General features: G+C 36.6%; 1 protein-coding gene across 2 annotated transcripts in view; it reads right to left on the reverse strand.

Moving 5' to 3' along the window:
• HDX (highly divergent homeobox) overlaps positions 1-13031 on the reverse strand; it is a 213849-nt gene that overhangs the window by 82501 nt on the left and 118317 nt on the right. For both annotated transcript variants that reach the window (XM_026016767.2, XM_072744989.1), the window contains exon 5: positions 5930-6076. In XM_026016767.2, coding sequence (XP_025872552.1) covers positions 5930-6076 — 147 coding nt within the window. The remainder of the gene's footprint in view (positions 1-5929; positions 6077-13031) is intronic.

A 13031-nucleotide genomic window follows, 5' to 3' on the forward strand; every position in this document is an offset into this window, starting at 1 on the left:
CACCAGGACCAGGCAGGTGGCACAGATGAGTGAAGTACAGTGGTGGGGTGGACTAGGTGGGTGGGAGGAGGGTTCCAGGGCAGGGGGATTATAGCAAACCAGACTTAATGGCATACCCCATCCTCCACCCAGAAAACCAGCTTTTTTATGCAATCTCTCAAGTTTCAAATATTGGCAACAAACACAAAAGGATTTTAAACACAGCAGAGACTGTGCCTTGTAACTTCTGCCATATATAATTTCCTACCTTAATAAAAGCTCCCTTCCCCCACCAAATAATAAGACTCCAACCCAATTATTACAAAGAAATTAACAGAGAAATAGAAAAATATAGCAGCTTCAAAAATACCAGTTTCCCCATTTTAAAACAAAATCAGTGGTAATTCTTTGAGTTCATTCGTGTGTAGGAGGTCAGCCAGGTCTACCTATTGGTAAGACAGCCTTGCATTATTAGAACCAACCCCAAATAAGATGTCACCCTGCCTGCCTTCACACTATCCCCACCAGGCAGAGAAAGGATAGAACCAGGCTGCATTTTATGAAGAATAAATTGAAGCACAGAGCCAGGAGGGAACCTCCTTGATGTCACATGGCCCCTCAGCCACAGGTTTCCAATTCCACATTTTGGTATCAGAGATGAAAGCCAAAGTAATCACTGGAAGGTATGCAGCACCTTATAGAATCCTGGGCAGATAGTAGCCCAACTGCATGTCCGCTGAGCAAATCATGCACGAATGAATGAATCTAGCTATTTCCCTTAGACAGTGCTTCCTACCAGGGAAAATCAGGAGCTGCTCTTGCCATTCCAAAGACCGCATTTCTCCAGGGGCAGGAGAGGAAGGCAAGGGAGGTAATGCAGAGTTCCTTCTATGAGTGAATAGATGGCTTTCCTGGTTTTTAAGGGAATATCATCAACTCTAGGTACTTTTTAAGTTGCTGTTTTACTGCTGGGTCTTAGGGTGAACAAGACTGCCCATGTGCCCTCCAAGAGGGGAACCTCAGTTTCCTATAGCACTTTGAGACCTCTAGATTTCAGCTTCATTAGTTTTCGAAGCCAGACATCCTGGTCCTCTGTCTGGTGCAGATTCCAGGTGCTTGAGTGACCAGTGTGGGGCACCTACCCTTCCTCCTCCATAATTGTCTGTATGGTGAGATACCTCCCAAATTCAACCCCTATTGTTGCTGGGGTAGGGTTTTGTGAGACCATGTCTCTACATCTCAGTGTGGTCTATTTATCCTTTGTTGTGGATAGCAGTCCATTCGGTTTTCAGATATTTTTCAGCGAGAAATGATCCATATGTAGACATAGATTTGGTGTGTCTATTGGAGATGTTTTCAGAAACTTCCCACAACACAATCTTGAAACTTTCTTTTTTGCTCATTATTCTTATATAAAATAATAGTATAGAATTCAACCTCAAGGTACTTACCAACCTTGAGTCAATATCTATGTTAGATAATAGAAACTTTACTATTATTTTTTGGTACAAACATTGGGGGTAGAGGCTTATATTTAATGCAAAAGGCAAGGTTAAAAACAGTATAAGTGAAAGTCACTCTTCTATTTAAAGACATTTTTAATCTAGCCATATTCCTTAGAAAATAAACATAATCTAAAATGTAAAAACATACATTTTTCAGGAAATTTGTTTTTCAAAATGTATTTCAAACACCAGACACATGTTTCTTACACAAATATTTCACCATACAAGAGTACATTCAGACATATGCCAACTATAACTAAAACATATGGAAAGGATAGGCATTAAACTGAATTGTAGAGAGATAGGGGAAGGAATTAACTTTTACCGAGGAATTATGGTGCTTTGCACTTATTATTTACATGTATTTTCTCAAAATAACCCCTTTGTTAAATTGCTTCAATTTACTGCTAACTGAAGCACAGCTACTAAAAAAATTGACTATGCTAAATTGCAAGTTCCTTAGGAGAGCTGAATTTTTTCATGGCACCTCGAAGAGCTGTGGTCCATAACAGGTGTTCAGTTTACCTTTGGTGCATGAATATTTCAATACGTAATAGGCACTAATGTGGGAATGACATTTTAAGTGAAAAAGAAATATATTCTAGAAGAATGAAATATAACAAGGAAACATTAATCTAAAATTTCCAAATTATATCACAAATAATGATTAACTAGACATACTGAGACAAATTTCATTTTGGTGATCAATAACCAGAAGGTCTATTAGACTTGAAAACATCTACATCGAGTTTCTCTTGAAATCTTAAGAGTATATTCATGTGGCAAACATCTTCTTTGGAGTTAACCTATCAAACATTATGGAAGAGGTCTTACAAGACATCATATTTCCAAATTTTCTCTCTACTGTGGTGATGCTGGCATTTGGAAAATCACTAGAAACATAATGATAGCAAGAATTTCCCTATGCTTTAGTAAAAAGTTTAACTAGTCATAAGCAAAAAGAAAATGGTAACACTTCTTCCTTTTCCTGTGTGTTAAGATTTTCCATAGGGCTAGAGGGTTCTGCACAAAATGATAATTCATGGGGCAGAATTGCCATGCCAACTTTAAATTGTATACCCCTGGGCTTGTCCATGAAATTAAGAAATCTTGCTAAGTCACTGTTACTTTGAATCTTCTTGTTACAGTCAAACCTAATTCTAATTAATACAGCACCTTATTCATAGATGGAAATAAATGCTAAATGAATTATCTAGAAGAGTGAAAAGTGGTTGATTCTAGCCATTAGGAAATAGTAATAAAGGAGCAGTAAGGAATATTGGTTTTATAACAAGTTTTATGGAACTTAACTCCTTAAGCTATGTGCATGTATAACTTTGATTTTTAAAAAAGTAAAAAAGATAATAACAATAAAAATATGCTCTGATGTTCCTTATTTTGGCATTTAGGCTTCTCATACCAATATCCTACTCCAGTTCCTCTCCAGTCATTTGTATTCTTGTATTATCCCTCTTCTAGACTCCAATCTCCTTAAAAAGAGAAAAAGTGTCTAATGCATTTCTACTTCTTTGTTAGTATATATACCATAGCATATTCAGCAAACTCAGGATTTAATTTGATTTTCCTTATGGATCCTAACAAAATAAAAGGCAAGGCTCTGAACAAGGCACTGTTTATTTTGAAAATAGTATCTCTTTTTAGAACCCTGTGCTCCGTGATTTATCTCTATATTCTCTTTTTCTTCATGTATTTATGGGATAATACTTGATTTCTTCCTTTAGAATAATTTGTGTTTTGCCATTTTTTTCTTTATTTTTTTTATTAATTTTTTTTTAAATTTTTATTTATTTATGATAGTCACAGAGAGAGAGAGAGAGAGAGGCAGAGACACAGGCAGAGGAAGAAGTAGGCTCCATGCACCGGGAGGCCGATGTGGGATTCGATCCCGGGTCTCCAGGATCGCGCCCTGGGCCAAAGGCAGGCGCCAAACCGCTGCGCCACCCAGGGATCCCTATTTTTTTCTTTAATAGCATATCCTTTATGATCTTCTGGGATGACTCTCCAGTGTGAGCTGAAGCCTACTTGCATTTCCTTGAAAGGGCCAGCTGTAAGAATCTTTTCCGATTTACACACTGAATGATCCATGAAGTCAGCCATGGTGGGAATCTTTATGCCACAGAAATCAACAAATACTGTAAATCAGGGTATTTTTCCTTAAAAATATTTACCATCATACTACTGCTACTACTTAAATCTTATATCCACATCTTTCAAATTGAATGTGAACTACTGTTTCCCTGACTGATCAATATAATTTTTCAATCTAATATTCATTACATAAAATGTGAGATATATTTCACATTGCATCATACAATGTTTTAAGTAGTGTTACTGAGATATGTTTAGTATATCATACAATTCACTTATTTCATGTATATGATGAAAAGTTTTTTCCAAAAATATATTCATAGATTTGTGCAACAATTATTCTAATTCCAGAATACTTTTAGCATGCCAAAAAGAAACCCTATCCTCAGTAGTCATTCTCCATTCCTCCTTATCTCAAGCCCTTGGCAATTACTAATCTACTTTCCATCTCTGTAGATGTGACTATGGACATTTCATACAAATGGAATTATAAAATATGTGGTCTTTGGTGACTGGTTTCTTCACTTAGCATGTTTTCAAGAATCATCTATTCTGTAGTATGTTTCAATATTTCATTCCTTTACATGGTCATATAGTATTGCATTATATGTATATATCACATTTTATATGCATTTACTTGATGGATATTTGTTTTTCCCCCACTTTTGGCTATTATGAACAATGCTGTTATGAACATTCATGTATAACGTGTTTAATTTTTCATTTAAATTCCAGTAGGTTAACATACAGTGTAATATTAGTTTCAGGTGTACAGTTTAGTGATTCAACACTTACATGCAACATCTGGTGCTCATCACAAGTACACTCCTTAATCCCCAGCACCTATTTAACCCATCCCCCAAACTAAATCCCCCCTTGAAATTATCAGTTTGTTCTCTGTAGTTAAGAGTCTGTTTCTTGGTTTCTCTCTCTCTCTCTCTCTCTCTCTCTTTATTCCCCTCCCTCCCTCTATCTCTCTTTCCCCTATTCTCATTTGTTTCATCAAAATAACAAACTTCTGCACAGTAAAAGAAACAATCAACAAGCAAAAGTCAACTTAGAGAATAGGAGAAGATACTGGCAAAGGACATATCTGATAAAGGGTTAGTATCCAAAATCTACAAAGAAGTTATAAAACTCAACACCCCAAAATGAATAATCCAGTTAAAAAAATGAGCAGAAGACAAAATAGACATTTTCCAAAGAAGACACGAGGATGGCCCACAGACACATGAAAAGATGCTCACCATCACTGATCATCAGGGAAATAGCAAAAACTACAATGAGCCATCACCTCACTCCTGTCAAAATGGCTAAAATTAACAACACAGGAAACTACAGGTGTTGGCAAGAATGTGGAGAACGGGGAGTCCTCTTGTATTGTTTGTGGAATGCAAACTAGTACAGCCACTATGGAAAACACTATGAAGCATCTCTAAAAGCTAAAAATAGAATTACCCTATGACCCAGCAGTTGCATTACTATGTGTTTATCTAAAGAATACAAAAATACTTGTTCAAAGCAATAGATGTAGGCCAATATTAACATCAGCATTATCTACGATAGCCAAATTATGGAAATAGCCCAAGTGTGCATTGAATGATGAATGAAATATTAGTCAGCCATAGCAAAGAATGAAATCTTAACATTTACAATGATATCAATGGAAATGCAGAGTATTACATTAAGTGAAATAAGTCAGACAATGAAAAATATTATATGATTTCACTCATATATTGAGTTTAAGAAACAAAACAAATATGCATATGTAAGTTTTTTAGTATATATACATTTCATTTCTTTTGGGTATATGACTTGGACTGGAATTGCTGGATCATATGATAATTCTATGTTTAAAATTTTGAGGACTGTTTTCTAATGTAGTTAAAATATTTTACATTTTCACCAGAAGTGTATAATAGTTCCAATTTATCCACATCCTGGTCAGTACTTGTTACCATCTATCTTTTTTATCATAGACCTCATATTGCCTGTTAAGTGGTATCTCATTCTGGTTTTCATTTCCATAATTACAAATGATGAATATTTTTGCATTTATTGACCATTTGTATATGTTCTTTGGATAAATGTATATTCCAATTCTCTGCCCATTTTAAATTTCATTATTTGTTTTCATTATTAAGATGTAAGAGATTTTTATGTAACCTGAATACAAGTTATTTATCAAATACGTGATTTGAACATATTTCCTCCCATTCTGTGGGTTATCTTTTTCACTTTATTGATGTTCTTGTTTAGAGCACCTTTGCAATTTTTAAAGCTTTCATTTATGACAATCTTCAGCCACAGCATGAAAATTACTGAAAATGTCTTACCCGAACTATTTCACAGTCAACATTTAATTCAGTTGCAACTGCTTCAATCTTCTCTCTACAGACAGAACCAAGGCTGGTCATTCCATTGTCCCAGTACTTCTTAAGGGTGGCTAAGTCTCGGTCACTGAACTGAGTGCGATCTTGTAGCTGTAAAACAGATTTAAAATAATTAGAATAATCAAAGGAAAGAATATCATAGAAAGAACCATCTGGGTGACACATGCTAGGTTAATTTAAACACATAATAGTAGTGAAATTAATTTCATAGTACTTTTTAAACAAAATATTTATTTATTATTTATTTATTTATTTATTTATTATTTATTTATTTATTTATTTATTTATTTATTTATTTATTTATGAGAAAGAGTGGGAGGAGGGGTAGAGGGAGAGGTAGAGAGAATCTTAAGCAAGCTCCATGTTCAGTGTGGAGCCTGATGCTGGGTTCAATCTCATGATTCTAAGATCACAACCTGAGCCAATACCAAGAGTCAGTGGCCTGTGACACCCAGGCACTCCTAATTCACAGTTCTTAATATTCTGAAATGGGCCTTTCTATGATATTTATTTCCATAATATGAAAGTATACTAGAATAAGATAAGTAAAAATTTTTATTTGTTATCAATTAAGCAGTACTGATTTTAAATGGTTATTTTTTAAAAATATATTTATTCATGACAGACACAGAGAGAGGCAGAGGCACAGGCTGAGGAAGAAGCAGGCTTCATGCAGGGAGCCTGACGTGGGACTCTATCCCGGGTCTCCAGGATCACACTCCGAGCTGAAGGCAGCGCTAAACCACTGGGCCATAGGGGCTTCCCCTTAAATGGTTATAATCACTTAAATAATATAATGTCACTATAAAATACAGATAAAAATTTTAAAAAGAATTTAAATCACCCACAATTCTGGAAATAGCACTTGTTGAAATTATGATGTGCATTTATCAAAAATTTTTCTATGATACCCATATTCACATTTACACTATACACATTTCAAAAATAATAGGATAGGAGGGTGGGGGTTTGTCTCCAGCTCCTCTGCTTGAGCTGCCATCTCATCCAGTGCCCTGAGTAGATGGAATGGAACACTGATAATAAAATGTCTTTCAACAATAAATAAATAAATACATACACACATACATACATATATACATACAAACAGGATCACATCACTGTGTTATTTTTGGATAAATTAATCTAGATTTGCCATACATATATCTTGTACTACTGTTATAATTAAAAGTATAAATAAAAGAAATATAAGAAGGAAAGGTAGCCATAAAAATCATGTTTATGGCTTCAGAAAGTTTCATAATAGAATATAATTCTATTCTATTTGTTCCTATCCCTTTTGGTCTTAGATTTTTTAATCCAATCAACTATGGTCTTTATATATTATTTTAATTCAATGAATCCTGGAGGCATCCCTAGGAAGTAAATTAGAAGCCTAATGGAGGGGCCCTGGGTGGCTCAGTGGTTGAGCATCTGCCTTTGGCTCAGGTCATGATCCCAGGGTCCTGGGATCGAGTCCCACATTGGGATCCCTGAGAGAGTCTACTTCTCCCTCTGCCTATGTCTCTGCCTCTCTCTGTATGTCTCTCATGAATGAATGAATAAATAAAAACTTTTTTAAGAAGTATGATGGAATAATGACTTCCATTTTACTGATAAGGAGTCAGAAAAGCAGGGTTATGGATCTCATTCAACAGGGCATAGAATGTCCATAGCAGAGATAGAAATAGAAATCTGATATTTTTCTAGTAACTTCACCCCATGATGTCTCCAATTATCTCACAGGATAGCGAAAAAATCTAAAAATAAATTTTAGTTAAAAATATATATCCAACAAGCCCTGTATGTGTATATATATTTTTTGTGATGAGATAACAAGAATGGGAGAACAAGAGAGTGAGAGAAAAAAAATCTTTGAGAATGAGTTGAGGAGAAATGCTGCAGATCATGGAATGAGATATGAGGTTCTGATGCTGCCCTCCACCTAAGAAGATATCGTCCAGTCTCATATAGGCTGCACTTCAGATCCTTTGTAGAGATATACTAATTTCTTTCTTTCTAGGATTTTATTTATTTATTTATTTGAGGGAGAGAGCAGAAGTAGAGGGAGGGAGAGGCAGAGGGGGAAGCAGACTCCTCACTGAACAGGGAGCCCAATGTGGGGCTAGATCGCAGGAACCTGAGATCATGACCTGAGAGGAAGGTAGATGCTTAACTGACTAAGCCACCCAGGCACCCCAACATATACAGATTTCAATATTCTTTTTCTAACTGAAATTTAGAATGGAGCCCTTTCCTAAACTGGATTTGAATAATAATGGAAAATAATATATACAACATATAAAATGACTTATATAAAAGAGTTATCATAACTAAAACTAATACAATACTAAGCAACAAGTGCAAATTTGTTTTAAAGCTACAATCTTTCGAAAAAGAATTTTAAACATTAGGAATGAAAGCAATATATGAATGCATGGTTTACTACCAAAAGAGTGAATTTAGGTTGTATAATTAACCTGTTTGTCTATTTGTAAGAAATATGATACAGTTGTTCTGCGTGTATGTTAATCAACCAAATTGCTTATCAGATAAATCTGTTCTTCTACTTAAAAAGCCCTGATAAGTAACATGTATCATAAGTACTAGTACTGAATTACATGCTCCTAATAAATGAATCAAAATATTCCATCCAAGCTTTCTTTTTAAAAACAAGTCACATAACCTCAAGTTATTTACATAAAAATCTCATTAGGGGGGGATCCCTGGGTGGCGCAGTGGTTTAGCGCCTGCCTTTGGCCCAGGGCGTGATCCTGGAGACCCGGGATCGAGTCCCACGTCAGGCTCTTGGTGCATGGAGCCTGCTTCTCCCTCTGCCTATGTCTCTGCCTCTCTCTCTCTCTCTCTGTGACTATCATAAATAAATAAAAATTAAAAAAAAATCTTATTAGGTTTTTATTCTATATTGATTGAAATAATAGTTTTATAATTAAAATTCTCAAAATGGAAAGCAAAATAAATGGTAGTCAGGTTCTATGTAGATTCAAATAATCCACCATAACAGCCAGCATAAGTATTCTCATATATTTTCATTGCATCAAATTCTCCAGTGAAAGACAGCCTATATTACTGTCAGAATGGAAGGAATAATTAGAACACTAAACACACTCAGCCATTAATTTGTAATTCATTTAGAAGACACCCAAAGCTGATTCATTCCTTGAATTGAACTAAATAAAACCTAACTTGATTTGTTAGAAATGTGCTGGGGTCTCAACATTAGCAATGTTGATAGAATCTTTTTGCTTATTTTTAAAAAGATTTTATTAATTTATTCACGAGAGAGAGAGAGAGAGAGAGAGAGAGGCAGAGACACAGGCAGAGGGAGAAGCAGGCTCCATGCAGGGAGCCTGATGTGGGACTCCACCCCGGGTCTTCCAGGATTAGGCCCTGGACCAAAGGTGGCACTAAACTACTGAGCCACCTGGGCTGCCCTCTTTTTGCTTATTAAGTAGAAGTTTGTGGGGGAAGAGTAGTTACATTAAAGTTCTTTTTTTAAAGGTTTATATTTATTTATTCATGAGACTCAGAGAGAGAGGCAGAGACACAGGCAGAGGGAGAAGCAGGCTCCCCCTGGGGAGCCCCATGCAGGACTTGATCCCAGGAACCCAGGATCATGCCTGAGCTGAAGGCATATGCTCAAACACTGAGCCACCCAAGCGTCCCTATTTTTAAAGTTCTTAATAGGGGATGGCTGGATGCCTCATTGGTTAAGCTCTGCTTTCAGCTCAGGGTATGATCCTGGGGTTCAGGGATTGAGTCCCACATCAGGCTTCCTGAGGCGAGCCTGATTCTCCCTCTGCCTATGTCTCTGCCTCTCTCTTTCTCTGTCTCTCATGAATAAATAAATAAATTTTAAAAAGGTTATTAAGAGCATATTTTAACCAAGCAAATAAATAAGGTAACAAAAATAATTTAGCATTATAACTGTAAATATTGACTTAGAGAAGGATAAAAAGGTGGACCCAAAGAATAAGGTAGATAACTGTCTTGAAGTCAAAAATCAGTTCTGTTTTTCAATTGAGCTCTAAAGCCACTTTCACTTTACAAAGAAATTTACAGCCTAAGCCACTGGCTCAAGTTAGAGAGACATATTACACAACGCTCTTGCTGATTTTGTGAAAAGAGTGACATTCCAGTTACATTCCTTGACAATTTAGGTGAAAGCTGAGGCTTGGCCCAAGTGACCAGATAATTGTGTTTATTTTATGTGTATTATATTTAATACAACAGAAAACTTCTGGCCTCTTCACCAGCTTCAATAACATTTCTAGGAATTTAGTTATTTGTTTTTCTTTTAAAAAATAGAATTAGATGTCAAAAGGGTGATGTTGGGGAGCACAGTTTCCGGTTTTAAATGTGTATCTTAGTTAAATGTAGAACTAAACTATTTATTTGCATTCAGAGGTAACCCCTTTGAAATGAGGAACATTAAAAATTTCTAATCCAACTGATACTTCCCTCTGCTTATTCCTTTAGTGTTCCATAGGCTGTGCACTATTCAGGTCTATTTCAATCGTCAGTCCAGACACTAGGCAGCACTGTTGAGATATCAAACTTGTTTTATGAAATTCTGTTTGTCTTTCCACTTGACAATGGGCTCATTAATAGCAGAGATCATACCTCTTTACTTTTATTTTTACTGTAAAAATGAATTAATAAGGTAATTGATTAAAAAAACAGTCAAACTCTCAGAAAGCTATAAAATAAGCTACATCCTCTCTTCCTTATTTATAAATTCCTAATCTAAACACCAAAGACAACTGCAATCAGTAATTTCTTCCTTTTTAAATAATAAACTTATTTTTTATTGGTGTTCAATTTGCCAACATACAGAATAACACCCAGTGCTCATCCTGTCAAGTGCCCCCCTCAGTGCCCGTCACACGTTCACCCCCACCCCCTGCCCTCCTCCTCTTCCACCACCCCTAGCTCACTTCCCAGAGTGAGGAGTCTTTATGTTCTGTCTTCCTTTCTGATATTTCCTACCCATTTCTTCTCCCTTCGCTTCTATTCCCTTTCACTATTACTTATATTCCCCAAATAAATGAGAACATATAATGTTTGTCTTTCTCCGATTGACTTATTTCACTCCGCATAATACCCTCCAGTTCCATCCACGTCGAAGCAAATGGGTATTTGTCATTTCTAATGGCTCCATTGTACACAGAGACCACATCTTCTTTATCCATTCATCTTTCAATGGACACCAAAGCTCCTTCCACAGTTTGGCTATTGTGGACATTGCTGCTAGAAACATTGGGGTGCAGGTGTCCCGGCATTTCATTGCATCTGTATATTTGGGGTAAATCCCCAACAGTGCAACAGCTGGGTCCTAGGGCAGATCTATTTTTAACTCTTTGAGGAACCTCCACACAGTTTTCCAGAGTGGCTGCACCAGTTCACATTCCCACCAACAGTGTAAGAGGGTTCCCTTTTCTCCGCATCCTCTCCAACATTTGTGGTTTCCTGCCTTGTTAATTTTCCCCATTCTCACTGGTGTGAAGTGGTATCTCAGTGTGGTTTTGATTTGAATTTCCCGGATGGCCAGTGACGCAGAGCATTGTCCCATGTGCTTGTTGGCAATGTCTATGTCTTCCTCTGTGAGATTTCTCTTCATGTCTTTCGCCCATTTCATGATTGGATTGTTTATTTCTTTGGTGTTGAGTTTCATAAGTTCTTTATAGATCTTGGAAACTAGCCCTTTATCTGATAGGTCATTTGCAAATATATTCTCCCATTCTGTAGGTTGTCGTTTAGTTTTGTTGACTGTATCCTTTGCTGTGCAAAAGCTTCTTATCTTGATGAAGTCCCAAAAGTTCATTTTTGCTTTTGTTTCATTTGAGTTCGTGGATGTATCTTGCAAGAAGTTACTGTGGCCAAGTTCAAAAAGGGTGTTGCCTGTGTTCTTCTCTAGGATTTTGATGGAATCCTGTCTCACATTTAGATCTTTCATCCGTTTTGAGTTTATCCTTGTGTATGGTGAAAGAGAGTGGTCCAGTTTCATTCTTCTGCATGTGGATGTCCAATTTTCCAAGCACCATTTATGGAAGAGACTGTCTTTCTTCCAGTGGATAGTCTTTCCTCCTTTATCAAATATTAGTTGACCATAAAGTTGAGGGTCCACTTCTGGATTCTCTATTCTGTTCCATTGATCTATGTGTCTGTTTTTGTGCCAGTACCACAGTGTCTTGATGAACACAGCTTTGTAGTACAACCTGAAATCTGGCATTGTGATGCCCCAGCCATGGTTTTCTTTTTTAAAATTTCCCTGGCTATTCGGGGTCTTTTCTGCTTCCACACAAATCTTAAGATTATTTCTTCCAACTCTCTGAAGAAAATCCATGGTATTTTGATAGGGATTGCATTGAATGTGTAAATAACCCTGGGTAACATTGACATTTTCACAATATTAATTCTGCCAATCCATGAGCATGGAATATTTTTCCATCTCTTTGTGTCTTCCCCAATTTCTTTCAGAAGTGTTCTATAGTTCTTAGGGTATAGATCCTTTACCTCTTAGGTTAGGTTTATTCCTAAGTATCTTATGCTTTTGGGGGCAATCGTAAATGGGATTGACTCCTTAATTTCTCTTTCTTCAGTCTCATTGTTATAGAAATGCCACTAATTTCTGGGCATTGATTTTGTATCCTGCCACACTGCCAAATTGCTGTATGAGTTCTAGCAATCTTGGGGTGGAGGCTTTTGGGTTTTCCACGTAGAGGATCATGTCACTGGGGAAGAGGGAGAGTTTGACTTCTTCTTTGCCAATTTGAATGCCTTTAATGTCTTTTTGTTGTCTGATTGCTGAGCCTAGGACTTCCAGTACTATGTTGAATAGCAGTGGCAAGAGTAGACATCCCTGTCTTGTTCCTGATCTTAGGGGAAAGGCTCCCAGTGATTTCCATTGAGAATGATATTTGCGGTGGGCTTTTCGTAGACGGCTTTTAAGTTGTTGAGAAATGTTCCCTCTGTCCCTACCCTCTGAAAAGTTCTGATCAGGAATGGATGCTGTATTTTGTCAAAT

This window comes from Vulpes vulpes, chromosome X (genome assembly GCF_048418805.1).
Source record: "Vulpes vulpes isolate BD-2025 chromosome X, VulVul3, whole genome shotgun sequence".
Classification (NCBI taxonomy): Eukaryota; Metazoa; Chordata; class Mammalia; order Carnivora; family Canidae; genus Vulpes; species Vulpes vulpes.